This window comes from Xenopus laevis, chromosome 9_10S, assembly GCF_017654675.1.
Source record: "Xenopus laevis strain J_2021 chromosome 9_10S, Xenopus_laevis_v10.1, whole genome shotgun sequence".
Taxonomy (NCBI): Eukaryota; Metazoa; Chordata; class Amphibia; order Anura; family Pipidae; genus Xenopus; species Xenopus laevis.
Genome location: NC_054388.1, coordinates 81528183 through 81548493, shown reverse-complemented (window position 1 = coordinate 81548493; position 20311 = coordinate 81528183). Strand labels below are relative to the sequence as shown.

General features: G+C 36.4%; 1 protein-coding gene across 1 annotated transcript in view; it reads left to right on the top strand.

Annotated features, from left to right (window-relative positions):
* Nucleotides 1–20311, top strand: part of pth2r.S (parathyroid hormone 2 receptor S homeolog) — a 69255-nt gene that overhangs the window by 9606 nt on the left and 39338 nt on the right. Inside the window, exons 2-7 of the mRNA XM_018237869.2 lie at nucleotides 5695–5797; nucleotides 8613–8723; nucleotides 10075–10196; nucleotides 12721–12818; nucleotides 15451–15637; nucleotides 20068–20221. Coding sequence (XP_018093358.1) covers nucleotides 5695–5797; nucleotides 8613–8723; nucleotides 10075–10196; nucleotides 12721–12818; nucleotides 15451–15637; nucleotides 20068–20221 — 775 coding nt within the window. The remainder of the gene's footprint in view (nucleotides 1–5694; nucleotides 5798–8612; nucleotides 8724–10074; nucleotides 10197–12720; nucleotides 12819–15450; nucleotides 15638–20067; nucleotides 20222–20311) is intronic.

Genomic DNA, 20311 nt, shown 5'->3' with positions numbered 1-20311 from the left:
GCATTTGCCTGTATGGGAATAAAAGCTATTGTAAGGATTTTGAGCTTTATTCCCTTTTTTAAAACCATATTATTCTGAACACAACTGCATGTAGCAGTGTTTTATTTTTAAATGAATTTTACAGTATAAAGCCTAGATTCCTTAACTAATACATATTTTAAGAGGGGCTGGAGATTGTAGCGGCCTTTGAAGGCTTAAAGTGCTTTAGATTCTTTAACTAGTCTGGGAAACTGAAAGAGCATAGGTACTTTAATTAAGGCTGGAGCACTAATGACAAGAACTGAAAAATCCCAAATGATTTTCTTCATATAGAAGTAAAGATATTATTACATTCCCTTTGTCATTTCTTTATAGCTGCTTAATTTGATGATCTGCTTTTCTTTTTTTTTTTTTTAGACCCTTTGGCAGAAATGGAGAGAAATACCATAATTCTTACATATATTCTTCTTGTATAATTTTGACCCTAATACAAAAATAATAGTGCATTAAATTATGGTTCTGTGTGAAATTAGAAAGTGCATCTATGCTTTGATTTCAGTCATGCTGCTATAACTAATGAGGAATATACGCTGATACAGATTGCATCACACTTCCCCTGATACCTTTGTAGAGTAAGGGGCCCATTTACTAAGGGTCGAAGTGAATTAAAAGTGAATGTTCGAATTCAAAAACTTCAAATTTCGAAGTAATTTTTAGGTACATCGACCGTCGAATAGGCCAAAATCCGATTCGAATTGAAAAAACTTTGAATATTCGACCATTTGAAAATCGAAGTACCGTCTCTTTAAAAAAACTTTGACTTCAACACTTCGCCACCTTAAACCTGCCGAATTGCTATGTTAGCCTATGAGGACCTCCTAGAACCTATAATCAGTATTTGGCTAAGTTTTTAGAAGTAGAAGTTTATTTTTTGAAAAAAAAATCGATCGATTAAATCATTGCCACAGTATCAGCCCCATGGTGTAGAGTTCTTATTACCCCCAGTTTATGTTGTGTTTGAGGCAGAGGATAAGGATAATAATAAGGATAAATAAGGATTTTTCCGTTTCCTTATTACTAGACTACAAAGGCAGTCAAGAGCTCTTTTGTGAATCTGAGCCTTTCTCTTGCCTTTAATGCTTGTTGTAAAAACCCACACCTGCATTTGTTAGTGGCCACAAATCATCTTATTCCTATTTAATCCTCTTTTTCCTTCCCATCACATTATTTTACCCCCTATTAGTTGTAGCTGAGCAATTCTGGCAATTACCTCATACAAGAACCAGTAAAAATAATGTGTTTATTTAAAATTCGGAATGCAATTTTTCTGAGCATGAAGCTCTACATGATATCATTTCAGATAATGTAGTGAAAATCACTATTTTTCAAGAGGACTAGAATTAAAATTGCATGCAATTATAGTTTTTTTAAAATCTGTGCTTACTTTGTAATTAGTCAAGATTACAAACATGATATAAACTTTGATTAGACCATTGGCAAACATACTGTAGTGTTATTATGCTGAGAAAACAAAGACACACAATTAAATGCAAGCATGGATCCCTTTCTATTTCTATCAATATGTATTTGCGTGTAATTTGTTTGCAATTCTCTACTATTGTACCATTCTAAATTGCTTTTTATTAAAAAATGCATTTGTTGCTAAAAATGCATCCATCCCATACTTCCTAAGTATCTTTTAGTAAGGAAACAGTTCATGGAGAAAATTCTACAATGTTAAAGTTCTCACCATGAAAACCCTTTTTACACCTTAAAATGAAACTTTTTGGTCTAATTGCAAGAATAAAGATTCAGATCACATCTCCTTCAAGTCCCCAGATGGATGGAAACTACAAATAACTGAAACTAAACAGTATTCACTTATAGGGGCAAATTCACTAAGCTCTGAAGCGCCGAACGCTAGCGTCAATTCGCTAACGTTGGGCATTTTCGTTACTTCGCAAATTCACTAACGAACGCTGGCGTAGATTCGCTAGTGTTACTTTGCACCCTTACGCCTGGCGAATTTTCGCTACGGACGTAACTACGCAAATTCACTAACGCCCGCAGTGTACTGAACGCTACCTTTTACGCTAGACTTCCTTCGCCACCTCAGACCAGGCGAAGCGCAATACAGTAGATAGGGATTGCTTAAAAAAAGTCAAAATTTTTTCTAAGTCCCAAAAAACGCTGGCGTGTTTTCTACATTATGGGTGATAGGCTGCAAAAAAGATCAAAAATTTTTGTGGGGCTCCCCTCCTTCCCCCCTACATTTCCTGACTCATGGCAACTTACCTAGACAGTGGGCACATGTGTAGGGCAAAATAAAAATTGTATTTGATGTTTTGAAGGTTTTCTAGGCATTTGTAGTGCTGATACGTGTTCCTCCATTGAAATTTGAATTTGGCGCCGTATACAAATGAACCATCGCTAGCGAAACTTCGCGTCGCTGGGCGAATCAACGCTAGCGCAACTTGGCAAACTTACGCTACCCCTGTGCGCAACTTCGGATTTTAGTGAATTTGCGGAGCGCTGGCGAAACTACGCCTGGCGAAGTGCGGCGAAGTGCGGCGAAGCGCGGCAAAGTTGCGCCTGGTGCAACTTCGAATCTTAGTGAATTTGCCCCATAGGGTTTCCAGCTGGTCTATATTTGGAAAAAAATTAAGCTTGATTCTATTAAAAGGGTTGAGAGGTAATAAATATAGCAAAACTTGTATATTTTTACAAATATGGTGACAACCCCACTCTTTTATTAGTATATTCAGACAGGCCACAAGGCTAATTCAGATTAATTTTGCTTAAATGCTGTCCGCCTCTCAGGCAGTTAGTTAAAGCCTTCTGTACTACAGGTATGAGCAGGGCCGCCATCAGGGGGGGACAAAATGAGACCTGTTATCCAGAATGCTCGGGACTTTGGGTTGCCTGGATAATGGATCTTTCCATAACTTGGACCACCATACCTTGAGTCTACTAAAAAAACATTTAAACATTAAATAATCCCAACAGGCTTGTTTTGTCTCCAATAAGGATTAATTTATATCTTCGTTTGGGTCAAATACAAGGCACTGTTTTATTATTAAGGAACCCTAAAAAATAATACTGTGCTTATCTCACTCACAGCCGTGTCCAAAATGTGGATCACCATTCCACCAAAAACAATACTACACAATTCCAAAGGATGTGCTTTTAAATATGGATCTTTATTTCCCTTCCGGTGTATTTTAATCTCTTCGTTCCGAGATAAAGATCCATATTTAGAAGCACATCCTTTGGAACTGTGTAGTGCTGTTTTATTATTATAGAGTAAAAGGAAATCAAATTTGAATTATTTGGATAAAAAGGAGTCTATTGGATATGACCTTTCCATAGTTTGGAGCTTTCTGGATAATGGGTTTCCGGATAACAGATCCCATACCTCTACTTCTGCATTAATGCTATTAATAAACCAAAATGGAAAATAAACCATTAAGTATATATGCTTTTTTAGAGTAACCTGTAGCAAAATATTTCAGTTTCGACACATCTATTTATAAGATGGTTCATTGCAAGTAAAACAATGTATTTTTTAATTTTATCATCATCATCATCATTTATTTATATAGCGCTGTCAAGATACGCAGTGCTTTACTGCAGTTATAGCAAACAGGGAATAAATGGTGGCTAACGGACAAGGATTACAGAGTACAATGGGGTTTACAAACTAAAAGGTTAGGGTACAATTGAGACATTAGGATTGTATAAACACTTTGTCATTTTTGATACAGCAATGATTAATTAAGGTACAACGAATAGGCCTCTTTAAAAAAGATGGGTCTTTAAGGAGCGCTTGAAAGTTTGGAAGGAAGGAGAAAGTCTGACAGCTTGTGGCAGAGAGTTCCAGAGAAAAGCAGAAGCCCGAGAGAAGTCTTGTAGACGAGAATGAGCAGAAGTGACGAGAGGAGAAGTGAGGCGAAGATCAGAAGCAGAGCGTAGGTTTCGTGAAGGAGTGTATTTGGAGATTAGAGATGAAATATAGGGAGGGGTTTCATTATTAAGGGCCTTGAATGTGAGTGTAAGTAATTTTATATTCATATCCATGTGCAGCACAAGATGAAGCTATTCCTTATTTTTACATAATAGAGTTTCTAAAATACTCGTAAAGTTAACTAACAATATGTGAAAAGTTATAACTAACTAAATATGGGTACCTTTATAACAGGTGATTTACGTTATGATACAGGATTTCTGCACAGAGATGTACAGCATGAATGAGTTGTATGAGTCAGATCAGATTCTTTGCAGCTTGCCTTCTGCTAAGCAATGGATTATCTTTGTACGTAACAGTAAGCCTTCAGAGAAGACAAGGTAATTCCTACTGGCCTTTAACACTTATAGGGGGTTATTTATCAAAGTCCGATTTATCTCTTTTCTGTTACAAACGCCGATCAAATCCGCTTGGGTCTTTTACGCTTATTTATTATTAAATTTTACAGAAAATTAGTTTTGTGAGAAAAACTCTGATTTCTTATGCTTTTTTTGCCTGAAAACTCAGAAAACTTCGGGGGATGGCACGAAACCCAGCGCACATCAAAAATCATTGGGACTTCTCCCAATGACTTATATGCAACCTCGACAGGTCTGAGATGCCAGATTTTCTGGTTCGGATATTTCTATTCTCGGGGTTTAATAAAGTCCGAAAAATGTGTGATTAGTGAGAAATGACGAATTTTTGCATTTGGAGTTTAGTAAATAACCCCCATAATGTCACATAAATTGCTCTGCAGAAGGCAAGCTGCAGAGTGCCTGAGCTGATCCACAGAACTTCCCTGCCTTTTAAAGATGTACATCCAGGTATCATGTCTTTATAAACATACATTTAATTAAGGGGATTATGCTAACAATGCCTTATTTTTTCTATTTTTTAATTTAGTGGCTCAACAGACCATTTTTTTCCCTGCAGACCAAAACATTTGGGGGCAGATGTATCAAGGGTCGAATATCGAGGGTTAATTAACCCTCGATATTCGACTGCCGAATTAAAATCCTTCGACTTCGAATATCGAAGTCGAAGGATTTTGCGCAATTCGTTCGATCGAACTATCGAAGGAATAATCGTTTCGATCGAACTATCGAAGGAATAATCGTTCAATCGAACGATTAAATCCTTCAAATCGAATGATTCAAAGGATTTTAATCCATCGATCGAAGGATTATCCTTCGATCAGAAAAATGTTAGCAAGCCTATGGGGACCTTCCCCATAGGCTAACATTGGCCTTGGTAGGTTTTAGGTGGCGAACTAGGGGATCGAAGAAATTTTTAAAGAGACAGTACTTCGATTATCGAATGGTCGAATATTCGAACGATTTTTAGTTCGAATCGTTCGATTCGAAGGTCGTAGTCGAAGGTCGAAGTAGCCAATTCGATGGTCGAAGTAGCCAAATAAAACATTCGAAATTCGAACTATTTTTCCTCTATTCCTTCACTCGAACTGAATGGGCCCCTTGGTGAAATTCAAGAACCGATTTGTGAAAAATGTTCACCACTGGGGAAACATGGATTTTGCTGCAGAATTAACATATATTGGAAAAGAGTTTTTGGGCAGACAACCCCTTAAACCAGGGTTCTGCACTGTAATATTGTATTATTAATGTGTCAATATTAATTTGACTTATTTTATTAAGGTATTTTCATGCTAATAATGTCAGATAACAGTAAAACAATTATTTACTTAATAGGTTGATTCGGATGATACTGTTACCATGGAGGAACAGATCTATCTTCTCTTGGAAGCAAAAGTGCAGTGTGAACTTAATATTACAACACAGCTGCAAGACGAAGGTTAAGTATTCGAAGTAATATTTTCTGTTTGAATGATGCATGCGAATGATAATTTCACCTTTGATTTAATTCAACATTTGGAAACATTAAATATAAAAAACTTATAGTAAACAGCAAAAATGCTTACTGCTAATTTGAAATTTGCTTTTCACTTTTAATCTCTCATACTGTGATTCATTGTAATTCTCTATGATTCTCCCTTTATAATTTTTTCCCATGTCAACTTCCCATCTATTCACTTTTGCATACTGTGTGTCAATATTCTAAGTTAAAAAAATCTGTATACAAGATGCACAAAAGAAGGTGACTGATTATACCTTTTTTATTTATTTTCTATACATTGGAGAAACATAAACTTCTTGCAGATAGTGCTCAAGTCAGAATCGAACTCTGTATCCCAGCACTGCATGGCAGATAATCTATCACAACCAATAGCAACACGTACAATACATCACAAACATCCATTCTACTCTGCATAGTCTTTATTCATTTCAGAGCCTCTCTATATTTTCTTTTCTTCCACCAGTGATTACAATACATTTACACATAAGTGAGTGAGGTCAAATTAGAAGCCTTTGTTTTAGAGATAGAAACCCTGTTTGACAATGATCTGAATCTAGGTTTTACAATGGCGTTGGATCCCCATAAAATTAACCTGGATTTTACTCTAATATGCAATCTAGGGGTGGAAGTTTCTAAGAACTTTTTTTCAAGACCATATCTGGCAATTCTCTGCTTCATGTCAGGAGTTGGCACCCATCACTTGCCATTAGAGGTTTGCCCTACTCCCATCAGATGTGGTGACTTTGAAGTGTTGCTGGACTGCTGCGAAATCTTCTGGATTTTTTCACTACAAACTAAAATGTGTGACTTAAATAAAATTTTGGGTATCCTTAAAGGGATACTGTCATGGGAAAAATGTTTTTTTTTTCAAAATGAATCAGTTAATAGTGCTGCTCCAGCAGAATTCTGCACTGAAATCCATTTCTCAAAAGAGCAAACAGATTTTTTTATATTCAATTTTGAAATCTGACATGGGGCTAGGCATTTTGGCAGTTTCCCAGCTGCCCCTGGTCATGTGATCACAACAGGCCTCTTGTTATTGAATCTTTTCTGTGTGGAAAAAGAATCCCCACTTTCTGTCCTCTGATGTACTTGTTTAAGCTGGCCAACTACGTCATCCCATATCTGGCCAGTCCTACGCTTAATTTTCATCTGAATTATTAATAATTCTATTATTTCATTATACATTTTACAAAGGGACTAAGTTTTACCTGCAACTTACTTGCTGCTTTCAAAGTAAAACTCCCAAACTTGGCTGCCCTTTTATTAGACACCAGTGGGGATGATATGGGATGACTTTGACGTAGTTGGCCAGCTTAAATATATTGCAATATATGGACAAACAATCCCTGTTTTGTTTAAAGGGTAAGGCATTTTTCAGTAGCAGTATGCACAAAATGTCTCTGTCTTAAATGTATTGATAATGGGTTGAGTGGAGAGGACTCTTGTATTTGTCTATATGTATTTTGTGGTCACAGCCTCATTGCACCCCCGCCTAATGGTTTTAAAAATTAGTGGTGAGAACAACTTTCCCTTGTTTGTTATAGTTATACAGGAGCAGTGACCAGCTCCATGTTGTAGCTCCCACCCTTCCCAGCTATAGTCAGGTGATCTCACTGGTGTCTAATAAAAGGGCAGCCAAGTTTGGGAGTTTTACTTTGAAAGCAGCAAGTAAGTTGCAGGTAAAACTTAGTCCCTTTGTAAAATGTATAATGAAGCAATAGAATTCTAAATGAATCAGATGAAAATTGAGCGTAGGACTGGCCAGATATGGGATGACTTTGACGTAGTTGGCCAGCTTAAATATATTGCAATATATGGACAAACAATCCCTGTTTTGTTTAAAGGGTAAGGCATTTTTCAGTAGCAGTATGCACAAAATGTCTCTGTCTTAAATATATTGATAATGGGTTGAGTGCAGAGGACTCTTGTATTTGTCTGTATGTATTTTGTGGTCACACCCTCATTGCACCCCCGCCTAATGTTTTTAAAAATTAGTGGTGAGCACAACTTTTCCTTGTTTCTCTGATGTACTTGTAAAGAGTATTCAGGGGCATAACTATAGAGGAAACCGACCCTGCTGTTGCAGGGAGACCCAGTGAGGCCCTCATTAATGAACCATTTCAATATATCTTGTTAAAACTTGTCAATATCTTAGCAATGTTTTAGGAACCTAAAGTGAGTTGGCAGTGGGATCCAGTAACATCTAGCTAAGCTTACTAAGAGTAATTATGTCCCCTTGCAAGAGGTTGTTCTCCAGAGAGAACACTTGGGATTTTGTTTTTTCAGAGAGAACAACCCCAGCCTTGACAGTCTGCCCTCATAATATAAATTTTTCTTCCCCTTAACCAGTTTAGTTGCACTTCTTTACACCTGCTCCAGCTAATTAATTTCCTTGTTAAGGAAGGATATCTGTAGCCTGTATATGTTTGCTCATATTTGTTCAATGTAATAAACAGGCTTTCACACTTTGATAAATATGCCCCCAAGTGTGATTCTAATTATTGTTTTTTTGTATATTACAAATTGGACTCATTCTAGATACAAACTAAACTATAATCATTAGGGACATTGGACCAATATGGATTGATGATCTGAGCCTTTACTAAAGTGACACATGGATATGTATAAAATTGTCTGGAACAAGCTAAAATAACGAATCTAAGATGTCAAAATGTAACACGGTCATTTTTCTGAAGGTTGTACATATGCAAACAACCACATTGAATAATTCTTGTTACTTTGTCAGCAGATAGTAACTGTATGCCTGAATGGGATGGACTGGTTTGTTGGCCTAGAGGAATGCCAGGGAAAATACTTGCAGTCTCTTGTCCTTCATATGTCTATGACTTTAATCACAGAGGTATGAAATGTCAATATTAATTATTTCCACATTATGTGATCAATAATTTTATTTTCATTGCCTAGTCAGTCAGTCAGTCTTATATAGTGGCATTGTCATTGTCCTTAGCTTTCCTAAAAACAGTACTCAAAAGATTTGATAATAGATAGATAGTAAAGACTTTAAGTTTCTTTACTTCAACACATACTTTTTATTTTAATAGAATTTGGTCAAAGCCCAGTTGTTAAGCAAAACCTTATCCAGAACCTTAAAGTAACGTGCAACTTATTGTCAAAATTACCTTTATTTTAGTATCCCATTCAGGCACATTTTTAGACAAGACAGAATTTTAGACATACAGTATGGGGCCGATTCACTAACTTTCAGTGAAGGATTCGAAGTTAAAAAACTTCGAATTTCAAAGGTTTTTTTGGGCTACTTCGACCATCGAATGGGCTACTTCGACCTTCGACTACGACTATCGAACGATTCGAAGTAAAAATCGTTCGACTATTCGACCAATCGATAGTCGAAGTACTGTCTCTTTAAAAAAAACTTCGACCCCCTAGTTCGCCATCTAAAAGCTACCGAAGTCAATGTTAGCCTATGGGGAAGGTCCCCATAGGCTTGGCTAACTTTTTTTGATCGAAGGATATTCCTTCGATCGTTGGATTTAAATCCTTCGAATTGTTCGGTTCGAAGGATTTTATCGTTCGATCGAAGGAATTATCCTTCGATCGTTCGATCAAACTATCTGCGCTAAATCCTTCGACTTCGATATTCGAAGGATTTTAGTTCCTAGTCGAATATCAAGGGTTAATTAACCCTCGATATTCGACCTTTAGTGAATCGGCCCCTATGTCTCAAAAGGTGAGAACATTTTAAACCAAAATCTATAAAATGATTTGCCAATATTTCATTATTGCTGTATAATACAGGGGTTGGTATATGGTATATATATATATATATATATATACTGGAGAGCCAGTGTTTGCTCTAGTGATAAGACTAGCGAATGGAGTAATATACAATCTGTTTCACTGGGTTATTAATCTGATAGCTCTAGTATTAAATATTGTAAAACCTTTTAAAGCGCACTTAGCCGTTGTGTGCTATTGCCCTAACATTCAATATTGATCAGCCCTGTCTTAGCAAAACTGGAAAATGGATTGACTTCTGGAGCCAAACTCTCAAAACTCTTTCACCTAAAGGCTGAAAAATAGAATACTGATTAAAAAACACATAGGCAGGAACATATACAAATAATTATTCTTTTAATAGATGGTATTTAACAATTATATTGTCATTACGTAATATCAAATATAATTGTTTCTGTTTATATTTTACTGTCTGAACATTTTTTTTTTTGCAGGTCTGGCCTATAGGCGATGCAATACCAATGGCACTTGGGATTTTGTTCACACTTTAAACTTAACATTTGCCAACTACTCTGAATGTCTACGTTTCTTAGGACCGGAAATGAGCCAAGGAAAAGTAAATATTTTTAGCTTGCATATTTTAAAGGTAGCAAAAAAAAAAAGAGCTTTCCAATACAAAAAATCTGTAATTATTAAAGGAAAACTTTACCCCCAAAATGAATATTTAAGCAACAAATAGCTTGTATATCATATTAAGTGGCATATTAAAGAATCTTACTAAACTGGTATATATATATATATTTAAGTAAATAAATCTCTTGCATTGCACCACAATTTTGTGATTGTCTCTGTGCTGCCTCAGAGATCACCTGACTAGAAATAATGCAACTGTAACATGAAGAAGAGTGGAAGCAAAAGATGTTTTGCAATATCTTTTTGTAGAGACCTACCTTGCTCGGGGGGTATAGTTTTCCTTTAATGCAGATCGAATTCTTTGCAGCAAACCCAGTTTGTCACACCTTTAGAAAAATTATTGACTTTGCAAGAAAGCCATACAAGCTATAAACACGTATAAATAGATTTATCAATTTTCAAAATTCGAAATTGTGATTTTACAGTGATATAACTAAACCGAGAGAAAAGGTTGCAATCTGTAATGTAGTTTTGAACCAAGAGAAAAAAGTTGCAATCTGTAATGTAGTTTTGAAGTGAAAAAAATCTGAAAACCTGAATAATTAAAGCCTGGAACTCAGTAAATGTTGATTCAGCATTTTATTTTAATGTTTTTAAAGCGGTTATTAATTAATGGAAGACTGCATTTTCATTTGCTATCATTAATGCAATCACAAAAAAGAAATTAATCTGCCTCTTAGAGATTTTAGCTCTTCCCTGGTATTCAGTATTACAGGTAATTTGATAATTGTCCTTGTCCTTTAAACTGAGGGCACACTATGGGGGTTATTTATCAAAGTTCGATTTTATCTCAACACTTTCAGCTACAAACTCTGATCAAATCCGCTTGGGTTTTTTTTACGCTTATTTCTTATTACAGTTTCCTGAAAGTTTTATCATTTCTTTTGGATTTTTCACCCGAAAACTCAGATTTTTTATGCTTTTTTGCCCGAAAACTCTGAATACTTCTGGGTATTGCACAAAACCCAGCACACATCAAAAATCATTGGGACTTGTCCCATTGACTTATGCAACCTCGACAGGTCTGAGATGCAGGATTTTCTAATTCGAAGGATTTAGCGCTATTCCTACAATCGAACGATCGAAGGAATAATCAATCGTTCGATCGAACGATTAAATCATTCGAATCGTATGATTCAAAGGATTTTAATCCATCGATCAAAGGATATTCCTTCGATCAGGAAATTGTTAGGAAGCCTATGGGGACCTTCCCCATAGGCTAACATTGGCCTCGGTAGGTTTTAGGTGGCGAACTAGAGGGTCGAAGAATTTTTTTAGTACTTCGACTATCGAATGGTCGAATAGTCAAACGATTTTTAGTTCGAATTGTTCGATTCAAAGTTCGTGGTCGAAGGTCGAAGTAGCCCATTCGAAGTAGCCATAATCGACCATTCGAAATTCAAACTATTTTTCCTCTATTCCTTCACTCGAGCTAAGTGAATGGGCCCCTTAATGTATAAAAAAGTATCAAGTACCTGCATCGAGACAATGATTCTTTTGTGTAGATATTGCCGCTAAATCATATTGCTTCAACATGTATTTTATATCATTTTAAATTATAATTTCATGTTTCAGTATGAAAACACAGGCAAAGTGGGAAGATATTTGTGCACTGTCTCTATCTCATAATGTGATTCACAGGGCATAATAATACATTTGGTAATCAGTACAGGTATAGGTTCCATTATCCAGAAACCCGATATCCAGAAAGCTCCAAATTATGGAATGGCCATCTCCCATAGACTCCATTTTATCCAAATAATCCAAATTTTTAAAAATGATTTCCTTTTTCTCTGTAATAATAAAATAGTAGCTTGTACTTGATCCCAACTAAAATATAATTAATCCTTATTGGAAGCAAAACCAGCCTATTGGGTTTATTTAGGGGCTGATTCACTAAGGGTCGAATATCGAGCATTAATTAACCCTCGATATTCGACTGGGAATTAAAATCCTTCGACTTCGAATATCGAAGTCGAAGGATTTAGCGCAGATAGTACGATCGAATGATCGAAGGATTATTCCTTCGATCGAACGATTAAATCCTTCGAAACGTTCGATTCGAAGGATTTTAATCCAACGATCGAAGGAATATCCTTCGATCAAAAAAATTTAGGAACATTGAGTTCGGTAGGTTTTAGATGGCGAACTAGGGGGTCGAAGTTTTTTTTAAAGAGACAGTACTTTGATTATCGAATGGTCGAATAGTCGAACGATTTTTAGTTCGAATCCTTCGATTCGAAGTGTAATATATACATTTAAAAATATTTTGTCTTGACATGGATGTGTGATTCATAATTTGGTGCCTAAATTATGCTAATTTCTACTTTTTTGTTATAATTAAGGTACAGTCATAAGTAGTAAACAAATTATTTAGCTATTTCATGGACATCTTTCAGCTAAATACCATAAGTTTATCTAAAAATATTTGGTGATTTTTTTTCCAGAGAGAATTTTTTGAGCGTCTTTACGTCATGTACACAGTGGGATACTCCATATCTTTTTGTTCCTTGGCAGTTGCTATATTCATCATTGGATACTTCAGGTATGAACTAAAAGATATTTCTAAGTAATACTATGTGGTTACAGACCTTTGTTTTCTTGCTTTCATATTCTCAAAATTGTTAGGGGGAAAATCAGTGTTCCTTGTTTCTCCTTTTGGATTATTATGACACATGCTGTATAACATCTGGTGAATACTGTTTAGATCAGAGCCAGAAGTAGGGGTAGGCCCTGCAACTTCAGCTTCTGCTATTCAGCTGTTAGCATAGAAAGACTTAAAGGAACAGTAACACCAAAAGGTTTTTAAAGTAATAGAAATATAATGTCCTGTTGCCCTTCACTGGTACAACTGGTATGTTTGCTTCAGAAACTCTATCATAGTTTATATAAACAAGCTGCTGTGTAGCCATGGGGGCAGCCATTCAAGCTGGAAAAAGGAACAGGATACAGCTGATAACAGATAAGCTCTGTACTATACAATGTGATTCTTCAAAACGTGTATCTTGTGCTTGCATAGCTGTCCCCATAGCTACACAGCAAATAGTTTAGGACCTATAGTTGTGTTTTTGAAGCAGACACAACAATTTTACCAGTGCAAGGTGTTACTGTTCCTTTAAGTGAGCGAGGGAGAAACTTCACCAGTCAGTAGCATAAGAAAATCTTTAGTGAGTTGGGCATGGGTGATTTGCACGTGGTTGCCACGTGGTGGCCATGTCCATTGGTGTGGAGATCAGAGTGGTATGGAGGAGGAGAATGGGAGATGATTGAGCGCATTATGTTTGGGTTGATAAATCAGTCAATGGAAATGTAACCGCTCAAGACTCACCCCACCACATCAGTCCTTCCAATCAGCTCTACAAGCTCCTTGTGCCACCAGTGTTCCAACTGTAGTAGATCCAAGAAAAATATTCCAGGCGGCACTCCAGATAAATATAAAGAGGTATGATTTGTTGTAGTCAACATCGCCTTACGCGTTTCGGGAACACACTCCCTTAATCATAGGCATGCCTATGATTAAGGGAGTGTGTTCCCGAAATGCCTAAATAAGTCAGTCCCATAATTTTTCAAATTATTCCTGTGTTCCGTCTAAATCTGTCTACAGGGAACTGTCTATTGCCCTATTTCTTAACTCTGGATTCCCAGATATTAATAGACTTCAGCTGAAAGCATTCTTCATTAGAAAAGGTGAACAAAAGAAAAACAAAACTCATTAATATGGTACCTTTTTCCTTCTGAAAACCTTTATTCTTAAATGTAATGAATAGTCTCTTTTTCCAATACATTTCAACTTCTTCCCCGGGATCCAATATTCTGCACCTCCCCAAGGACCATAATCAAGTTTGGTCTAAGTTTAGTTTCGATAAGCCACTATATTCTTTTGAACTCTTACTCCCTCTGATATTCCTATATTTCTTCCTTTGTCATTCTGAATGTCACATGTTTCACCTGCTATTCTCAGTCCTTGGAAAATGTTGCTGGAAATAGATCAGTTTATAACAAGTTTTTGGTGAAATGGTCAGACATTATTAGTATGCTCAAAAACATTCCATGTAATAGCTTTACCGGCCCTTCAATATGATGTATGTTTTAACCAGCCTATTGCATTGGTCCTTTTATATTTATTACATGCACATTTTTATTGACAAGATTAAGGTAACGTTTTAATAAATTGAACATTGGAAGTCAGAGAACAAATATATAAATTAGGGCTTATAGAAGAGAAAAAATATTTGCCATATAAAGTGCTTTGGTTTTTCTTTTGTCCGAACAGACACATTTCACTAGAGAAAAACTTCCCTCTGTATTCTATTTTATGGACATTGGTGCACAGCCACATTTTTAAAAAAAATCAACAGATAAAGGAATGTTACAGCTTCTATGAAATAGTAGTCCATCAATATTATGGCTCTAACTGAACCATTATCTTGTAAATTAAATCTTTTTGAAATATGCCCAGTTCTATTAGGTACAGGTATGGGAACTGTTATCCAGTATGCTCTAAACCTGGGGTTTTCCGGATAATGGGTCTTTCCGTTATTTGGATCTTCATACCTTGAGTTGACTACAGAATCATCTAAACATTAAATAAACTCAATAGGCTTGCTTTGTTTCCAATAAGGATTAATTATATCTTAGTTTGGATCAAGTACAAGCTACTGTTTTATTATTACAGAGAAAAAAGAAATCATTTTGAAGAAATTGGATTATTTGGATAAAATGCAGTCTATGGGAGATGGCTTTTCCGTGATTCGGAGCTTTCTGGATAACGGGTTTCCGGACAATGGGTCCCATACCTGTATTAATGTAATTTAGGCATGGATCCTAAGGCACTCCATTTATATGAAATGCATCTTTGCAACAGAGAGAACTATATTTACCACTGCATTTTGTGAAACAGAAGGGTGCCAGATGTGTTTAGGGGCTTGTTTTTGACAAAGCATCCTCATGCCATATAAAACAATACAATAAAGATATTCTAAAGTCAAGCCTCCCTGTGGTAATGCTTATGTCTCTATTGCAAATTACATGGTGAATGCCACAAAAGTGATATAAAAGTATGCTTCTTACCATGTAAATGTAATTGTTATTCTGTTTTCAGTAGTATACTTTGAATTGTTTATCCAATTTTTTTTATTTCATTATATATATATATATATATATTTTTTTTTCTACAGGAGATTGCACTGTACCAGGAACTACATCCACATGCACCTGTTTGTATCATTCATGCTAAGAGCTGGGAGTATCTTCATTAAAGATAAAGTGGTTCATACACATATAGGAGTGAAAGAACTAGATGCGGTTCTAATGGGTGATCTTAGAAGTATTATGGTTTCCCCAGTGCTGGACAAAGCTCAGTATGTAAGTTTCAGATATATGTCCTTACCTTTTATAGGTATGTAACCGGTTATCCAGAATTCTCGTACTTTGGATCTCCATACCTTAAATCTACTAAAATCATTTAAACGTTAAATAAAACTAAAAGGCTTGTTCTACTTCCAATAGGGATTAATTATAATTCACTGCACTGCAACGGAAGAACGACCCGTGAGGTCCAAACATGTATTTCTAGGCATCTCTAAATAAACGACACCGAAGCTGTACCTGTATGCTCTTCAGACGACTTTGTTTTTTCATTGTAGGCATTTGCATTCTGTTTTTTTTTCATACTAAAAAAAAGACACATTTTTTCCCCATTGCTTAAAAAGAAGATAGATTGAAAGCACAAACGCAAGCACTGTCTGATGAGTCTCTTTTGAAATTAAGAAAACTCTCAATCAACGTTTAATTTTTAAAGATTGCAAGTGCACCTACCGTACATACTATGTACAAAAGAAAGTTGGACATACCCACAAGGCAAAAAAAATCTCACTAATAATATTAGATATACACTATGTTAATGTATGGATTTATAGATCCAAGAATTTAAAGCTGTCAATACTCTTTCTTGGCTGGTGATCTTCAGTGCAATAGTGATATATGACTACAAATCCCTGTACTATTTTAAGAGCAGATCTCATCCAGTCAGCAATGTCAATAACATTTTGCTAGGAGAAAGATAATAGCTAAATAAAAACAAGGGCGGCGAGGAGACAACTGGGGATGGATGGGTGAAATACTCAGTATGCTGTGTTGTTTACCAACTATGAAATTGCAGCTGGCGTCTCTGCTGTGCAATTTTATTTTACAAGCTGTACATGAGAATGCCTTTTGCTGACTCAGCTTGCACCAGATGTCCTTGCAGTTTCATCAGCAAACTACAACCTAATATTACAAATTACAACCTAAAAATAAAAGCAAATATTATTAGCCTATGAATAAGGCAGAGCACCTATGACTACAGCTTGGTATAATGCTTCCCCCTTAAGAACTTTTGTTATATTATTAGAATTGAATATTATTTAAAATGTTATAATTGTGTTACTGTACAGGTATGACATTTCCAGTTTTTAGGTTTGAGAAGTCCCTTAGCAAAGCAAACTACATTTGAAAATGTATGGGAAAATGATTGGTATTTGCAGGCTCTTCTTCCTTAAGTGCTTTAATATGTGCCTGCACTTGAGGATGTTTCATTTGCAGTACAGGTATGGGACCTGTTATCCAGGGATCACAAAGACCATCCCAAAATGGGGGGGCTCAAGGGAAAAGATTTAAATGGCAATATTTATTCAAATATATATTCCACTTGTCTTACTTTTCACTATTTCTTACCACTGGTAAGATTATTGTATGTGCCACTTTAACTGTCTGTTGCTGAAATACTCATTATGGGGGTATATGGACACAGTAGCAGATTTATTAAAAGTAGAGCTCACCAAAGAAATGCACCCACTTTCTATTCATTCCTATGGGATTTTTAGAAGCTTATTTATCAATGGTAAATAATTAAGCTTCTAAAACTCCCATAGGAATTAATTTTTCTGCGGTGAGCTCTAATCTCACATTTTGCTAAATCTTTCCCATACAAGAGCTATTACATATACAAATTATTGGTAAATTAATATATATTGTAAAGTTTGGGTTGACATTACCTTTAAAGGAGAACTAAACCCTCGTTAATCAAAACCTCCCATCCCCTTTCCTCCATTGGTCCCCTTTCCTGCTTTCTCCCTCCATAGTACGTTACTTAAAAAAGTGTCCCTGGCATTAACGTTGGCATGTTCATGCAGAGTAGCACATCGGAGCTCTTGGGCACTATCTTCGGTATCTTCGGATTCCTTGCGGAAGTGATCGCTAACATGGGGTTTTCGAATATGCACAGTTGGGGCTAGTCTGGTATTCGTGCTTACTGTGCATGTGCCGGAAAGCTGTGAAGATTGTCGACAGAAAAGGATCCGAAGATACTAAAGATGGCGCCCAAGAGCTCCGCTATGCTACTTTGCATGAATATGCCAATGTTAATGCCAGGAGACTTTTTCAAGTAAGGTACTATGGAGGGAGAATTCAGGGGGGGGGGGGAAATGGATGGGGGATGGGGATTTTTGATTAACAGGGGTTCCTTTATGGAAAATGTACTGGTGTACTAGAAGTAAAGTAAGTATTTCGAAGCAGTCCAGGATAAAAGATAATAAAACTGAATAGGCTTTAATCTGTCCTCTAATATAAAGTATGTCTCTTGGTAAACCTCTGCACTTCTCCCTCAGGTTCAATGATAGCTGTGCACACAACCTTGGCCTTGCCTCTTAATTCTGAGGTGCATGGACCATGTCATTTCTTGCGCTTTGTGCAAATTCTTTGTAGTGAAAGCATTTTTAAATTATAGTTCTCTTTTAAAGACTGTATCTTAAAGTATGTACCTCTTCTGCTGCCTTCCCCAAGTTCGGATCCTTATATCCCCCACCTGTGGTGCATCTTTGGCTCGTGCGCTTTTCTGAGCATGCGCATGAGGAGGAGGAGACACAGCCAGCCGGGTTGCCTAGTCCACCCAGCTCGGCCCAGCACAGCTATGAGTATGCCATCAGCATACTCTTAAAACATCTCTTACAGATAAGATATTAACAAAAATAATATTACCATAAGTGACATATACAGAGGCAAGAGGATTGGAAAAACTGCCCATTGAATATGTATGTTTGTAAAAGTAAAAGAAATAATTTAACAAGTGAATCTTTTCGGTTTTGTGAGAGGATTCAGTCCAGCACTAACATATTTAGGAACGCACAGCCATTTATCCATGTCAGCTCTAGCAGATTGCTGGTTCATGAGATGAATAACCCAGTTAGAGTATTCCTTTGTGCAGAGTAAAGCAGCTCACGAATGCAAAAGTGAGAAGGAAGATAAAACAGTTCAGCTATGTCAGTAACTATGTTTACATGGAGAATAAAACGGGTCAACAAACAAGCCTTCTGGCATTTGAAAGGGGCTGGGTAAAACAGACATTAAAGGGAGGTGTTTTTACTGTAGAAAATGTGATGGAATTAAGATGTTAGTAACTTGAGCTATCTGTTAGACAATTTATGTTTACTCTGAATTAAGGCATTACATGTGTTTAGTATATGCTCTAATTTTTACTCTTACCCTTGCAGTGAGTTAGTATTAATTCTACTTTTAAACATGTTTCACCATTATAACACATACGAAGATGCTCTTTAAGCAAAATGTCATATTTTGTTTGTTCTGTCATTATTATTGAATTGTCCACATCCCTATTTGAGCACAGATACTGATGGCTAAAATCTATATTTGTAAACAATTCAGCCTCAAACTAAAGACCTAAGCACTTGAGGATGGGTTGCTGTACACTGTAATAAGAAGTAATCTCACTGCCAGTGGTCTGCAGGCAGCTAGGCTTGTATTTTAATAGTCTGTTCTTATTCTGAATATACAGTGTTTTATAAAAGGAAATACCATCCTGAAGCTACAATTTGAAGTTGTAGTAGTGGCAGCGTATAACACAGTTATTTGCAGAGAATGCTTAGTCATACACAGAAGTACTTGTTTATGTGCTGCTGCGCAAATTCACTAACCGGCGAAAATTTGCCAGCGATGGCTTCGCGCAAATTGCAACACTTCGCTAGGCGTAAATTCGCCTGGACAACGCTAATTCATGAAGATCCGAAGTTGCGCACAGGGTACCGAACGCTGGCGAAATTACGCTCAGCAGTTCGAAGTTACGCTAGCGTTGGCTAATTAGCATACGGCGTGCAGTTAAAGTACAATGGCCGTATATGCTGCAGCAAATACATTAAACTACACAAGGCCTGGGAACCTTAATAAAATTATATAAAGTTGTTATAATGTCCTACACATGTGCCCACAGTATAGTTTAGGTGCCATATGTTAGCAAATGTAGGGGGGAAGGAGGGTGGCAAAAAAAATTAAAATCTTTTTCAGTCTATCACCCTTTGAAAAGGAAAAAACGCCAGCGTTCAGACAGAGATGTAACCCGACTGGCAAGAAGACTGGGTAAATACTGTTCTGAAGCAAATAATTTTGGTGAAATGGTCATGCTACTTCACTGCAAGTTGTATCTTTTGCTAATAATGTATATCCAGTTAATGAAAATGTATATAAATATCTAATTATACATAATATTACAGCAGTTGGAGGAATAACGACTATCCCTTTTTAATGCATTTTCACGTGTGAAATAAGGCTTAGGAGACAAATCCTTTTTAATAATTACATTTTCCAACAAATGTTACCCTGCTGTTGTTGGCACTATACAAATTGAATACCTGCTTAACCTGTGCGTAACAATAATTTCATGGCTCTTTTAAGCAAACTATTGCAAACAAGATATACACTTGTTTAGTGCTTGATGTGATTTCAGTGTGTCTCTGTTCTTGCAGGTTGGATGTAAAATCACAGTTGTAATGTTCATTTACTTTCTGGCAACAAACTACTATTGGATTCTTGTGGAAGGACTCTACCTGCACAGTCTGATATTTGTGGCCTTTTTTTCCGACACCAAATACCTGTGGGGGTTCACGCTTATAGGCTGGGGTAAGGTATTTTATAACTCATTTCCAGTATCCAGTTGCAAAATATTTAAAAGGTTCAGTCATATTCCCTTTGTTTTCTTTACAAATTGTG